Source organism: Notechis scutatus, chromosome 7, assembly GCF_049901735.1.
Source record: "Notechis scutatus isolate UNSWTSFEM ecotype Mainland chromosome 7, rNotScu1.2, whole genome shotgun sequence".
Lineage (NCBI taxonomy): Eukaryota > Metazoa > Chordata > Lepidosauria > Squamata > Elapidae > Notechis > Notechis scutatus.
The window spans coordinates 16,133,539-16,148,821 of NC_142015.1; the positions used below are offsets into that span (position 1 = coordinate 16,133,539).

At 41.9% G+C, this 15,283-nt stretch overlaps 1 protein-coding gene across 1 annotated transcript in view; it reads left to right on the plus strand.

Moving 5' to 3' along the window:
• The first annotated feature begins 5,190 nt into the window (after positions 1-5,190).
• Positions 5,191-15,283, plus strand: part of VSIG2 (V-set and immunoglobulin domain containing 2) — a 25,528-nt gene continuing 15,435 nt past the window's right edge. The window contains exons 1-4 of the mRNA XM_026671313.2: positions 5,191-5,245; positions 6,550-6,713; positions 9,283-9,490; positions 14,069-14,227. Coding sequence (XP_026527098.2) covers positions 5,191-5,245; positions 6,550-6,713; positions 9,283-9,490; positions 14,069-14,227 — 586 coding nt within the window. The remainder of the gene's footprint in view (positions 5,246-6,549; positions 6,714-9,282; positions 9,491-14,068; positions 14,228-15,283) is intronic.

Here is a 15,283-nt window from a genome sequence, read left to right on the forward strand (position 1 = left end):
CCTGCTAGAAGACCTCCAAAATCCCTTCCAACTCTGTTAAACAAGGGGAAAAAATGCTGCATTCTCAAATCAAAATTTGCTATTGGTGGATTCCATGCATTGCAAAATATAGTACAGCTAACTTAAGGCACTGATTTAACCCAGGATAATAGATGGGCTAAAGTTATTGGACAAAGGCGGTTGCAGTGTTCTAATGAACTTATCTGGAAAATTGTTTGCTTGGGCGTAGAACAGTGGCATTTGTTTCTTCCAGTAGCTTAGTTAATGATTTCCCAGAGTGATGTTTGTATTTCGTTTCTAAAAGAAAGCCATGTCATTGACTCTGTGTTTCAGTATGTTGTTGACATACATGTAGACATACACGTCTGTATTTAAAGCTCAGCTAGATCAGCCTGGAGCCTTTCTGAAATCGATTGGTATATGAAGACTTGACACATTTATTTTCAGATCCATGGAAATGGGTGATAATTAAATACAGCATAAGGGGATTTTTTTTACTGCACTTTATACAGATTTAGTTGGCCGTCTTATAACAAACTCTGGGCGGTTCCCAATTGAAAATTAAAACCAAACACATAAATAAAAATGTGGTGCCAATCAAAGTTCTAATGTGCAATTATCTAGTCTCCTGGTGCTTGGAGGGGGGGAGTCAAATCTTCAAAGCCTCATGGAAAGTTAAAAGGGTGGAGGCTGGCTGAATGTTCCATAGGGCAGGGGCTGCCACAGAAGAGGCCACAGAAAAGGCAAGCATCCTAGCTCCCGTCTGATGACAGTATTTAGCAGAAAAAAATAGGAGGAGTGTGTGCCCACCCTATCTGGCCCTGTAGGACAGGTAGGTGTTCTTTAGGGAAAGATGGTCTCGCAGATAACCTAGTCATGTAGGATTTTAAACACACAAATGCACATACAATGTCAATGTTCCCATTGACAAACCCAACCAAAGCAAGCACGACCAAGACGATCCAATCTCTTAATACAAAATTTTATTGAGTACATCATTTCGGCACAGGTGGGGCTAAACCAGATCTGGCTATTTCCCACATAACCCCACGTAATCAAAATATAGATTCTCTCCTCCTCCTATTAGACCAAGTCACATTGTCCAATTCAGTCTCATCGTATTGTTATGAGAAAGCCTTTTGGCTCTGGCAAACACCTGCTGAAGTGTCCTTGGTTCTCATGGCTCTCTCCTTGATGTCTGGAGCTCACATTCCATCAACCCCTTCCCTCTCCTCTGGTTTGTTGGCAAGCGGAGAAGTAATAATAGTTGGAACGGCAAAAGTGCACTTTGAAACTTGACAGGCGGACCTCCCTAAAATGAAGAAGATCCCTGGTAAACAATAATTACATATTATCATTTACTTTGAACTCCCCCCTGGAAGAGCCCTAGCTCCTGAGGATACTTGCATGGAATCTGCTTATTAAGCAGTCGGCCTTAATATGATGGGCTTTGATCCACCTTGCCTCGGTAATTGGATAGCCTTTCCATTGCACCAAGCATTGCAGCTTTCCTGGATAGCACCTAGAATCTAAGATTCGTTTAATCTCATAGTATCTTTCATCCCACCCCCACCCCCACATACACACACTATAATTAGGCCTGGGGCATCTTTTTCAACTGACCTTAAGTTAAAGCCTTGGACTGATTTCAGCGAATTGCAATGGAATACTGGGTGCACTTTCCCCAATATCCTGGGCAATTTTAATTCTATTGTGACTGGGTTGATCACCTTCGCTGTGGGGAAGGGTTTCCCACTAAATAGCTTTAAGTACTTTATGGACAGGTGCACCTTGTCTCCTATGTGGAACTCTCCTTGGGGAGTCCAGTTTTTATCGGCTTGCTTTTTCTGACTCTCCGTTACTTTAGCTGTGGCCTTTTATTACATTTCCCCGTGTGTTTTGGAGAGAATTTACCCACTCCGTTAGGGATACAGATGAGGGAGATTCTCTTGGGTACTCTGGAATAGGTATGAATTCCACCCTTGTAGCTCTTTAAAAGGGGTGAGCCCAGTGCAACTATGTACTGTATTGTTGTATGTGTCAGGTGATGCTCCATTCAAAATTCAAGAAAGAAAACTTAGACTCTTTAGATTAGAGCAAAGATGTCTTTTACTGAAAATGAAGTGGTAACATCAGTAGAATTCTGAATCTGAGAAATAAGGCATGCAAATCAGATATACAAAGTGATGGAATTGTTCCCACCCCCATAGTTCAAAAGATTTTTCCAATCCAAAGTTCTGAATATGATCATGTGGGACATCTTCAGGTGATGATGAGGCCTCTGTCCGTTGATCTTGGCATATTTTGATAAAGTTTTGCTGCTGCGCAAGAGAAAAGAAAGCTAAGCGAGAAATAGAAACTTAAACAGGAATTTATACTCCCCACCTCTCCTCATTTACACAACACAAGAATGTAACACCTCCAGCTCTCTTCCCAGACATTATCCCCCTCCTCCCCTGCTACTTATGGCAGCCAAAAAATGGAAAGCAGTAGTAGAAGATCTTGAAGGCTGACAGTATACAACTTCAGCAAATGGCAGTTCTATCCAATTTGATGGCTGATAGTTGACATACCAACATAGGTACTGCTCCACCATTGCGTTAGTTAATTCCGTAACTCTGTTCTTGCTCAAATGGAATGCAGAACTGAGCCCCTGGGAGGACCCTATCAGTCTTATGAATTCCTACCAGAATTTGACCATAAATTGAACCCCTCTGGCTGAGATGATGTGTTTCGGCAGTCCATTGAAGTACGATTGAAGTCCTCACCCACCACACCTGCTTAGAGGGGAGTTCATGAAATGCCCCTGGGTTTCTTAATGCCTCTAGATTTTTGTGGTCAGTCCATACTTTGAAAGGGACTTTACTCCTTCTAAGAACTGTCTCCACGTCAGCAGCACCCATCGCACTGCGAAGGCATCTTTCTCCCATACTGCCCAATGCCTCTCCTTCTCATTCAATGTTTGGGACGTGTAGGCACATGGTTATAGTTTCCCCTCTTTATTCTTTTGGAGGAGAACTCCCCCCACTGCCACACTGCTGGCATTTGCCTGGATCATGGATGGTTCCTCAGGGTCGGGGTGCTTTTAAGAGAAGCTTAGTCACAAACAGTCTCTTAAGTTTTTCAAAGGCCCCTTGGCATTCCACTGTCCAGTTTAGTGACTGGCTGGGCTAGCCCACCCACCCCCACCCCCCAGTCTTCAGTAGTTCCATGGTCAATAAGGTGATCTTTGCAAAGGAGGGGATGAATTGCCGACAGAAATTTGCAAAGCCCAGGAAACTGTGCAATTGTTTGCGGGTCCGTGGGGCTTACCATTCTAAAATGGCTTTCGGCTTCCCCGGGTCCATTTTCTCCCCCTCACAAGACATTCTATATCCTAGATAGTCTAGGCTGGTCTTATGGAATTCTTATTTTGACAGTTTGGCATATAACTTAGCTTTTAGGAGTTTTTCCGGTACTTTTCGTACTAGTTTCATGTATTCCTCCATCGTCTCAGAGTAGATGAGAATGTCATTCAAACACACCAGGACCCCTTTGTGTATGTGCTCGTGCAGCACTTCATTTATCAACTGCATGAACATGTCTGGGATTCCTTGTAATCCGAAAGGTATAACCCTAAACTGGTAGCATCCTAAAGGGGAATTGAAGGTGGTCTTCCAATCGTCACCTTCTTTGATTCTCACTTGGTAGTATCCTTCCCTGGGGTCGAGTTTGGTGAACACTTTGCCTTTGGCTAAATGTTGCAACATATCTTTCATGAGAGGGAGCGGGTACATGTTTTCCATGCACACACCCCTAAAATCTATGCATAATCTCAACGATCCATCCTTTTTCTCTTTGAATAGCATGGGGGCTGCTATTCAGGACTTTGTGGGGTGAATGAAGCCCCTGGCCAGGTTTTTATCAATGTAGTCTCTTGGATGCCTTTTTGTGTGCTCAAGTCCTCCCCTCTTGTCCTCTGCTGGTTTGGCTCAGTCCATTTCCTTTTTGAGGAATCATGTCCCTTTCTTGTCATTGCTACACATCTCTCTCCCTTGTCCCAATGCATGATGGGTTTCCACTTGATAAGCCAGGCTAACCCCAATATCATGGCTTTTGCCATCTTTGGGGCAACCATGAACCGAATGGTCTCTTGGTGGGTTCCTAAATTTAGGTGCACCAGTTCTGTTAGGTAGGAGGCAGGCAAGCCCTCTGCGACTGAAGCCATCAATCTGCTCAAATTTCATGGGTTGGCATAGATTTCTCACTCAGAGTTCCAACTGCCACACTGTCTACAGGTTGATTAAGCATACGGTGCACCCTGAGTCTATTAAGGCTTTTATGACCCCTTTGCCCCTGAGTGGGGTAGTACAATCTCCACTTGGGCCAATGGGAGTGATGGTCTCACTTTGTTTTAATTTTGGTAGATCTGGTTTAATGTCAACGTTCCGATTGATGAACCCAACCGAAGCAAGCACAACCAAGACGACCCAATGTCTTAATGCAAACCTTTATTGAGCACATCATTTTGGTAGAAATGAGGGCAAAACCAGATCTGGCTATTTCCCATGTAACTCCACATAATCAAAATATAGATTCTTCCTCCTCCTATTAGACCAAGTCACATTGTCCAATTCAGTCTCATCGTATTGTTATGAGAAAGTCTTTTTGCTCTGGCAAACACCTGCTGAAGTGTCCTTGGTTCTCATGGCTGTCTACTTGATGTCTGGAGCTTTTTTATGTCTGGAGCTTACATTCCATCACCCCCTTCCCTCTCCCCTGGTTTGCTGGCAAGCTGAAAAGCGATAATGGCAAAATCACACTTCGAAACCTGACATACAATGCAAAAAAAAAAAAAAAGCAGCAACCACCTTCCTTATCGTCCAGCATTGGAAAAAGCCCAGGACAAGAACCAACATTATTTGCATTTGTGTTTTGAATATAGAGACCGAATAAGGAAGGCACGAGAGGAAAAATGCTATGAGTTTTGAGAAGCAGTTTTGAGCAGCAGGGAGTGCAAGGTACAAGAAGGCACACTGGGTTAGTCTTCCATATCACAAGAAACTGTGTGGTAGCATGATTCAGCCTGGCCATAATTGTTTGCTCTCGCTTACCTACAAGATAAAGAACAGTTCTACTTGGTCTCAGTTGAGTTTCAGTTTGCCTAGGAAAGTCATCGCCTGTTATTTTTCCTGAGAAATGGACGCCCACATGGTCTTTTGGAAATGTCGAGTTCCCTGCTTCCTGTTCTTCATTTGGTCTCTTAGTAAGTACCTTAGATTCATAATTAGAATTTATTGTAAGTCCGCTTTAAATGTACCATGATTTTATTATAATTTATTTTATGTGCAATTCAATATGAAAAGATAATATCATTTCTTACCCAGAATCACACAGACACACACACACACACACACACACACACAGATAGAGAGACAGAGAGACTTGCACTTGAAGCAATTTTCACCTTGTGAGGTTGACTGTACAATCTTCAAGTACTCCTTGATGACCCAGGCCCAATAGAAGAAGCTGAGAAGGTTTTTCCTCACTTTTGCAGGCAAAGATAGCTTGACATTTATGTTTTTCACCTGGTAATAAAACCCTTACTACTGCTTTATAAAGTATATCAAACATTTGCAATGAAATAGCAAAGCGTTTGAAATAGCAAAGCACCAATCCTTCTATTTTGATTGACATTAATAGCAGTTGTAGAAGAATACTTGGTATAGATAGTCCTCAGTTAACTTGATGGGGTTTCCATCATAGAGCATTGTGGTCATTAAGTGGGTCACCACATGACCTGACTTGATTTTACGATCACTTTCATGTGGTTGTTTAGCAAAATCCTGGGTCTGAGTCAGAAAACAGAATAACAGTGTTGAATCAAATTGGATGTCTCTGAATAGATTTGATGATTTGAATTATAATTGGTTGGTTGGCTGGTTTTCTCCAAATTGATTTAAAAATGAAATTAAAGCAAAATGTTGAACTGGGTCAATTTGATTTCCCAAAGGGATGGAATCAACTCTCAACAACAATGAAAAGGTTGTGGTTAGAATGACTCAGAATCAGAACTGTGCTATTAAATGGAAGGAAATTGCATACTAATACAAGGAGATAAGATCACGCCATTAAGAAACTGCACAGTTTCTTAAAACTAGCACCTTAAGAAAGAAAGAGGCACTAATTCAAGGCCCAAACTGGACAGGCATATGTGTAGTCTAACAGAAGGACTAGGGGGTGACATGACAGCAGTCTTGAACGGCTGTCACAGAGAAAAAGGAGTCAATTTATTCTCCAAAGCTCCTGAGGGAAGAGCAGGAATTATGGAAGCTTGTTAAAGAGAGATCCAACCCAGAATTAAGGAGAGATTTCCTGTCAATGAGAACAATTAATCAGTGGAACAGCTTGCCTCCAAGAAGTTATGGGTGATCCATCACTGGAGGTTTTTAAGAAGGGATTGGACAGCCATTTGTCTACAATGGTGTAGGATCTCCTGCTTGAGCCCCAAGATGCCTTCCAACCCCATTGTTCTGTGTTCTGAACATTTCTTTTCCATTCCCCTCACAGACTGTGGGGTGTGTGTGGAGGTGACTGTGCCACGTGATCCAGTGATGCAACAGAAAGGTTCAAATGTGGAAATTCCTTGTCACTATAAAACATCTGTTGGCAAAAACTTTGTTTTGGAATGGAGGTTTGCCGGTGGTTCAACGGCCCCTGATGCTGGAACACAGGTGAAGTGAGAGCAAGGGCAATTTGCTCGGAAACAGAGGGTGAAGAAAGTATATAGGGAGGGTTAGGAAGAAGAAGGGAAGTAAATCCACAACATTTCACTTGAATTTTGGCTCTAAAATTAGCACTAGCTTAAAACCAACAAGACTCCATGTGGCCTCCAAATAATTGGGGATGGGTGCAAAAGATGCAAAACAGAGAAGGAGAAATAGCAATAGCACGTAGACTTATATGCTGCTTCACTATGCTTTACAACCTTCTCCAAGTGGTTTACAGAGTCAGCCTGTTGCCCCCAACAATTTGGGCCCTCAGAAGGATGGAAGGATGAGTTCACTAATTACCCAGTCAGGATCAAACTCCTGGCAGTGGGCAATACTGGAATACTGTATTGTAACCACTGCACCCCCAAATTTTACTCTTCTTGTCCTCACCCAGGGGTGAAATTCAGATTTTTCATCTACCGGCTCTGTGGGCGTGGCTTGGTGGGCGTGGCTTGGTGGGACTCAGTCTCTAAAAGGAAGAAGGTGGGCGGGGCCAACCGATTCAAATCGTCCCTGTGAGGTGTGAGGTCGTTGAATTTCACCCCTGCTTACTCCCAATTAAATTGATTGGTTAAAATGTTCTAGATTTCTTGAAGATCATGAGTTCCTCTCCATAAAAAAAATGGTGGGAACATGCTAAAGGAGGGGTGATCTACTTACCCCCTCAGTCACTTCTTCATCAGCTCCATCCAGAGGTGATATGCAGCAGGTTCTGACCACTTCTGGAGAACTGATGGCGGAAATTTGGAGTAGTTCGGAGAACCGGCAAATACCACCTGTGACTGGAGATTTTACAGTATGCTTCCCCTGCCACGCCCACCAAGCCACACCCACAGAGCCGGTAGTAAAAAAATTTGAATCCCACCACTGGCTCCATCGCCTTCTTTGCAGCTTTCAAGGCACCTCTGGATTGGGCTGCCAAAATTAGATAGCAAAATAATTAAAATTCAGCAGTGGGACCTGGGAATTTTGAAAAAGGAAGGGATGGGAATGGAAACAATTTTGTTCCCACCCTTAACCCTTCCCCGGACTCCTGGAAAACGGAACAAAATTATGCCATGGAAATTCAAGAGGAAAAAACTGCCGATGGGGGAAGGTGGATCACTCCAAATTTTTATCTTATAGATGCCTCCTGCCAAAAATAAATACATAAATCTAAAATTCACCCAGCCCAGTCCACCCTGAGTCTCATGGGAATTTTTCAGGTTGGGAAACATGAATAGCTAGGATGGCTTTAGAGTGATGGGAAAATATGGAATAAAACAACCGCTTCGCCAGTTCTTCCCAGATCTGCAATTATGAAATCTGTTCTGATACATCATACATTAAAAAAAATACTCAAAACATTTTGCAGATAAGGTACAAATCCTCATTCACCCTCTTCTGCAGTGGAAGGAATTCTATGAAAAGAGAACAATGGATGTTGGCATAGTATAGATATTTTAAGGAACAGAGAGAGTCTTTCAAATTATAGGTAGTCCTCAACTTACAGCCACAATTGAGCTCCAAATAAATTTCTGTTAAGTGAGACGGATGTTAAACGGATTTTGCCTCATTTTATGACCTTTCTCACCACAGTGGTTAAATGAATCACTGCATTTAATAAGTTAGTAACTTGATTGTTAAGTGTATCTGGCTTCCCCATTGAGTTTTCTTGTCAGAAGGTTACAAAAGGAGATCATATAACTTGGGGACACAGTGATGGTCATACATATGAACCAGTTGTTGAATTTTGATCAGAGGATAATGGGGATACTGGAAAGGTCATAACAGTGAAAAAACAGTCACTTTTTTTCAGTGCTGTTGTAGCTTTTGTTGTAGCTGTTGTAGACATCAGGTCACAAAATGAATTGTTGCAAGCAGTGGTGGGATTTAATTTTTTTTTACTACTGGTTCTGTGGGCATGGCTTGGTGGGCGTGGCAGAGGAAGGATACTGCAAAATCTTTAGTCAGAGGTGGTATTTGCTGGTTCTCCGAACTACTCAAAATTTCCACTACCAGTTCTCCAGAACTGGTCAAAACCTGCTGAATACCACCTCTGATCCAGATAAACAAGAATATTGTAAAAAGTATATGTGGAAATGTATACATGTCTTCATGATTGCTTTTGCAAACAGTTTGCAAGGATATTTGCAAATTGAGGCAAAAATGAATGAATTTAAGATTGGAAGTCAGAAACTGAATATGAAATTTGCCTAATTCCTGTCTATGGAGATTCTCAATCATCCAGATCATGGTTGTTGTCACACAGGTGCTTTTCCAAAAGGCATCTGGACCAGTGGTGGGATTCAATTATTTTTACTACTGGTTCTGTGGGCGTGGCTTGGTGGGCGTGGCAGGGGAAGGATACTGTAAAATCTCCAGTCAGAGGTGGTACTTGCCGGTTCTCTGAACTACTCAAAATTTCCGCCACTGGTTCTCCAGAACTGGTCAGAACCTGCTGAATACCACCTCTGATTGTAAGTCCAGGACTACCTGTACTGAGTCTTCGTACAGGTAGTCCTGGTACAAAGGTCCCATCTCATTACAGATTCTGTATTTTGCAAATGATGTGCTCTACAAACCAAGCAGGCAGGCTGACCGACTAAGCCTCCTTAATAAATCTCCCACGCTGGGAGATGCTTCCATCCAGTTGAACAACATCCGTGCATCGGATGCTGGCACTTACATCTGCGAAGTGAATAACCCTCCAGATTTTGACGGCACTGGTACTGGGCTTGTGAATCTCGTTGTTTTAAGTAAGTCCATTTTATTATTTTTAATGTTGAGTTGGTTGGCATACACACAATTGTAGCTCTTTTATTCATTGCATAAGATGGACCGAGATTAGGGCTCATAAGTTTGAGTTGCAAGCAGGTAAAATTGTCTTGATCATTACCCAAAATGTTTTATCCTGAATCTCATAAATAAAGGCATCTGTCAAAGCTGTTTGACAAATGCGTTTAATTGTGGGAGGTAGACACCCTCACCTGCTGGCTGTGAGTGATGCGGATTAGAGTCCATCAGGCCTAGAAAGTTCTGGAACAGGCAATTCTCTATGGCTTTGTTAGTTAGGGGCTATATGACTATGGTTTTCCAATAGATGTGGAAGTCTGCTTATTAGGGAACGTTGAATATACATAGCAACTGAGAAGGATACAGATGTCAGCTATGTCCCAGACAAGGCCACCAGGTCAGGCAAGGCTGAAGGAGTTTGCTGATCAAAGATTGATTCTATTTTTAAGTAGTTTTTCTTTTTAATGTAAAGATTTTATATATGGAATAAGAAATAAATTCAAAGAAAAAAATAGTAAACGTGAAACCAAAAATGAAAGAAAAAAAGGGAAAAAAGAGACAAAGAAAAAAGGAAATAAAAAGATAAAATAACAGTGTAAGGTCCCAGAAATTTCCCCGAGCCACGGAGATGCCACAGAGTGAGGCTCGAGACGAGGCTGGCAAAACTAAGTTTTTTTTATTCTTTGGCCAAAGCAAAATGTCTGGGTGAATACTATGTCTGAAACATACAGACAAAATGCATGTAAGGAATAGCCACACCCTGTGAGAGTGGCTCAGAGTATTAAAATACATTTTACGCTGATAGAAACTAAGTTTATCCAATCGGAGACAAAGGTTCACTATTAATGTGGGCAATGTCTTGCCTCCCCTTCCTTATCCATGGAGCGTTCTTTGTCCGTGCTCTATCCATACTTTGTTATTTTACACAGTATCCCTTGTCCTGTTGTGTTCGTGCTCCTAGGCAGCCCCCCCCCTCTTATCTACGGAGCAGGATGTTCCTGGGAATTGTCTCCAAGGATGTGTCTAGCTCTGAAGCAAATTGCAGAGGCGAGAAAACCAGATAGGTCTACTATTGACCTCACCCCTTTCCTAAGAGGCCTGTAGGCACCAATGTGCCTACCGTCCCTGTCCTATTGTTTCTTTTATTTTTCTTGTATGTATCCATGTATTCATAACTACGTTTTTACTTATACCTATTATCTTGTAAGCAATTGACAAACCAAATAAAAAAATAAAAAATGAATAAATAAAATTATCTTACAGAATGAATTCCAAACAAATGATTCCCATCCTTAGCAAAATAATACAGGCAACTTCTTTCACAGAAGCAAAGAGCAAAGGTTAGATTGATTTCCTGTCAATATGTCCTTTCAACAGAAAATAACATAAGGCATGAATATATACATATACATATACATCATATACATATATAAGTATAAACATATACATATACATATACATACACACACACACACACATACATACATACATACATACATACATATATATATATATATATATATATATATATATATATATATATATATATATTCTTAAGTTTTTTGGTACTTACATGTATGGCATTCAGCTTTGTTCAGGTATTTTCCCATGTCATTATAGTTGTGCTTTTAAAGTTGTAGCAACGTTTCGGCAGAATCTCATCTGCCATCATCAGGCTTCTGATGATGAACACAATACAGAAGCCTGATGATGGCAGGTGAGATTCTGCCGAAACGTTGCTACAACTTTAAAAGCACAACTATAATGACATGGAAAATACCTGAACAAAGCTGAATACCATACATACATACATACATACATACATACATACATACATACATACATACATAGGTCTAGGTGTGTTCGGGTCTTTTCCCGTGTAAGATTAAGAGTATCTTGGTGACGTTTCGGCGAGGTCCCACTCGCCATCCTCAGGCTGGTGCTTTCGGCTTCGTGCCAGTGCAAGCAGTGTGTGATCGCTGCTGCCTCTTGATTGGTTGATGGAGTTGATGTTGGTATAATGGGCTGTGTGATGGCCTTGTGAGTTTTGTTGTGGAGATATCCTGGATCTTGTGCTGTAATCTCCTGGGTCGTTCATTTTGTAGTGATCTTTTTTCCATTAGCCTCTTGTGTTTTAACGGCTTGGGTAATGGTTGTGTGATGGGCTTGTGAGTTCTTTTGTTGTGGTATCTGGGGTCCTGAATTGTAATCTCCTGGGTTGTTTGTCTTTTGATCTTTTTTTCCATTAGCCTCCTGTGTAGTAACGGCTTGGGTAATGGGTTGTGTGAGATTTATTGCTGTGGTATCCTTGGTCTTGTGCTGTGATATCCTGGGTCATTTGCTGTGTTGCAACTTCTTGAGTTCTTGTGATGTAATTTCCTGAGTTTTCTGATGTGATATCCTGAGCAAGTGGCTGTGATGTAGCATTCTGGGTTTTAGTCTGGCTTCGAGTTTGGGGTCTGGGTCTGTGTTCTTGGTGTGTGTCAGCTTGTTTGGTTTTGGGGTCGGGGTGTGTGACAGCTGGCGCAGCAGCCGTGGTCTGTTTTCTGGATGGTGGTTGTCCTTCGTTTATAGGATGGTCTTGGGCCTGGGTCTGATTAGGGGGATTGGCGGTGGTGTCCTGTGTTGTTTTGGGTCTGGTGTTGGTTTTAGTGGCTGGGACTCGTTTGTTGATGAGGGCTAGTTTCCAGATGTCTGGTAGGCAGGAGGTATCATCCTGTCTATTCATGTTATGGGGGTGTTTCTCTATCTCGGTGGCTTCCCTGATTATTCTCTTGCTGGAGTGTTCAGTGTTGGATATTAATTTGGTTCCTTCGAAATTAATTTCATGTCCTGTGGCTTTAAGGTGCTGGAAGAGGGAGGAAGTATTTTCTTCTCTTCTGACTGCGTTTTTGTGTTCTGCGATGTGTACATTTATTCTCCTGTTGGTTTGTCCAATGTATGTGGCTGGGCAATTGTTGCATGGTATTTCATAAACTCCTTGGTTTTCTAGCTGGATCTTGTCTTTGGGGTTTCTTAGGATGTTGGCTATTTTTTGGTCAGTGCCGAAGGCTGTCCTGATATTGTGTTTGTGGAAAATTTTGCTGATTTTGTCTGTGGTGCCTTTGATGTAGGGGAGGAGTGCGATACCGTTGTCTTGTTCTGTGTCTTGGTTTTTGGGGGATATCTCTTTTCGGATTAGATTGGTGATAGTGTTTCTTTGGAATCCGTTGGAAATTTATACGTTAGTGAGGGTGTGTAGTTCTGTTCTCAGGTGATCTTTGTCAGCTAGACCTTGCCAAAACGTCTCCAAGATAGTCTTAATCTTACACGGGAAAAGACCCGAACACACCTAGTCCTACATACCTGTACCCATGAAAATCTACGAAAACAAATATGTATGTATGTATGTATGTATGTATGTATGTATGTATGTATGTATGTTATTCAGCTTTGTTCGGGTATTTTCCCACGTCATTATAGTTGTGCTTTTAAAGTTGTAGCAACGTTTCGGCAGAATCTCATCTGCCATCATCAGGCTTCTGTATATATATAAAACCCCTCCGTCTCTGAGATTGCATCATATTTTCCTTATTTCTATAATATTTATATTATTTATGTAATATAAAATATTATATAAAATCATTAGAACCATAAATCACAAAATTGTTTTCTTTTTAATATGAAAAGTCCATAAGGAGTTTCTAGTTATTGATGAATGCCAGTAATAACCTTTCTCTAATTAAAGAAGTCAGTTTGGCCACTTCAGCAAGTTCTGTCAATTTCACCCACCATTCGTCGCTGATGGGTCGTGTCACATCTTTCTATCTTCCTACATATAATAATCTTGCCACGGCAATCCTGTATTGAAATTATCTTCCATGAATCTTTTGTAATTGGGTATCCATCAGTCCTAAAAAGAAATGTTCTGGCTTCAATTGAATAGTAATCTTTAAATTTTTCTCTATCGTGTATGTTTTTGTACTGTATTCAAAACATTTAGTGTTTTTACATGTCTACCAAGATAGTAACTAGTTCTAGAACACAAACGTCAAACTCGATTTCATTGAGGGCCACATCAGGGTTGTGTTTGACCTTGTGGGGCGGTGGGGGCAGTGGCCAGGATAGGCATGGCCAGTTTAACGTCACTCGAGGGTCCGTTTTTGGCTGTGATAGCCTCCTGAAACCCTCTACCAGCAAAAACGGAGCCCAGGAGGGCTGTGCACAGCCTCCCCAAGTTCCGTTTTCAGTGGCAGAGGACAACAGGAGGCCATTGCGGCCTAAAACAGAGCCCAAGATGGCCGCATATGGCCCTTCTCAGCTCCATTTTCATTGGCAGAGGCACTGTGGGCCAGTCCTTTGCTGTTTCCAGGGGGGCCCCGTGGTCCAGATCTAAGCATCCCGCAGGCCGGATCCAGTCGTGGGCCTTGAGTTTGACACTCCTGTGATGTCAAAGAGATGTCTGAGTCAAGCTCTTCAACCTTGGAGGCAAAAGGATCTGTATCACCCACATATTTTGACTTCCTTGAGTTTCTGGTATTGAATTCATCCTTTCTCATCAGTGCCGCCATCCACACCAGTCTGTAAAGGGTCCACCTCTGGACATATTGGATCAGATGTCACCTTCTCCTGCAGTTCCTCTGAAGGTGTGCCTACCCCGATTTATTCTTGGACTCTGCTGGATTCTAAACAGCCACTTCCTACTTCCCACATGGTGCAAAGTAGGTGAAGGGCAGTATTCCTTGGTAAAGGTCATGCTGAAGCAGAAAGTAGGGTGGATGGGCGGATGGGTGGATGGATGATTGTAAACCAAGCACACTGGTATAATTGCAAACAGGAGACAGATGGACTATCTGTCAACTTGTTTTGGGTTTAACCAATATTGACCTGCTCTATGAGTATAAATGCTCTTCTGAGTTACTGGGGATAACCATTTTAAGGAAATGGGTTTGGAGGCTCCAGGTATTTGATCAAAACAAGTGGAAGATGTGGAGGTAGATGTGTTCAATTATGGGAGAACTGTATGGAATAACGTTCCCCATAACAACTTTATTAACATAGTGATCTTCCCCGTACTGTTATTAAGGGGGAAATTATTCCACAAGAGAAAGGTCAGTTAAGGAATAATAATTCTTTCAGAATGTTGTAGTCTTTGGGTGTGTAGTTCCAACATAAGGCTGGGGAAATCTGTTCTTCAGGTTGTATTTTCAAATTGGCCCTCTCAAGATATTGGACATTCTCAACAAAGGCTGGATTGGAATAACAACTTTCCCCCCTTATTTTTTATCATGTCTTCTGAGTGCAAGTGGATGTTCCTGGATGTGCTCTGCTAGTCTTTCTGCCCGTCTGTCCTACCTAATGTCTGTTAGAGTCCTTATGCTGTGTTTTTTTCTTCTAGGGCTACTAGGTCTTTTGTTAAGTACATCTTAGGTAAACATCTTAAATAAACCAAAAGACCAAGCAGCCCCAATGAAAACTTATATAACACCTGGACAGATTCAACCATAGTTCCAACTTGGAAACCCGGCTTTCCTAAACTAAGCCAAATCCAAGAACACTAGGGAATTCCTAGAAGCTTGGCACTCCATCCACCCCTGGCAGGGCAAACTGTTGAACAGGCAGCAAACTCCACACTCACTAGCACTGATGAAGTTACCTAGTCATGTAATAAAATGTCTGCAAGCCACCAACCAAGCTCAAGAACACTAAGGTCAAGAGCACCAAGAACACCCTAGTTCAACCCTTTGGACAGGTATTCAATTGGGAGTTACTTTCTT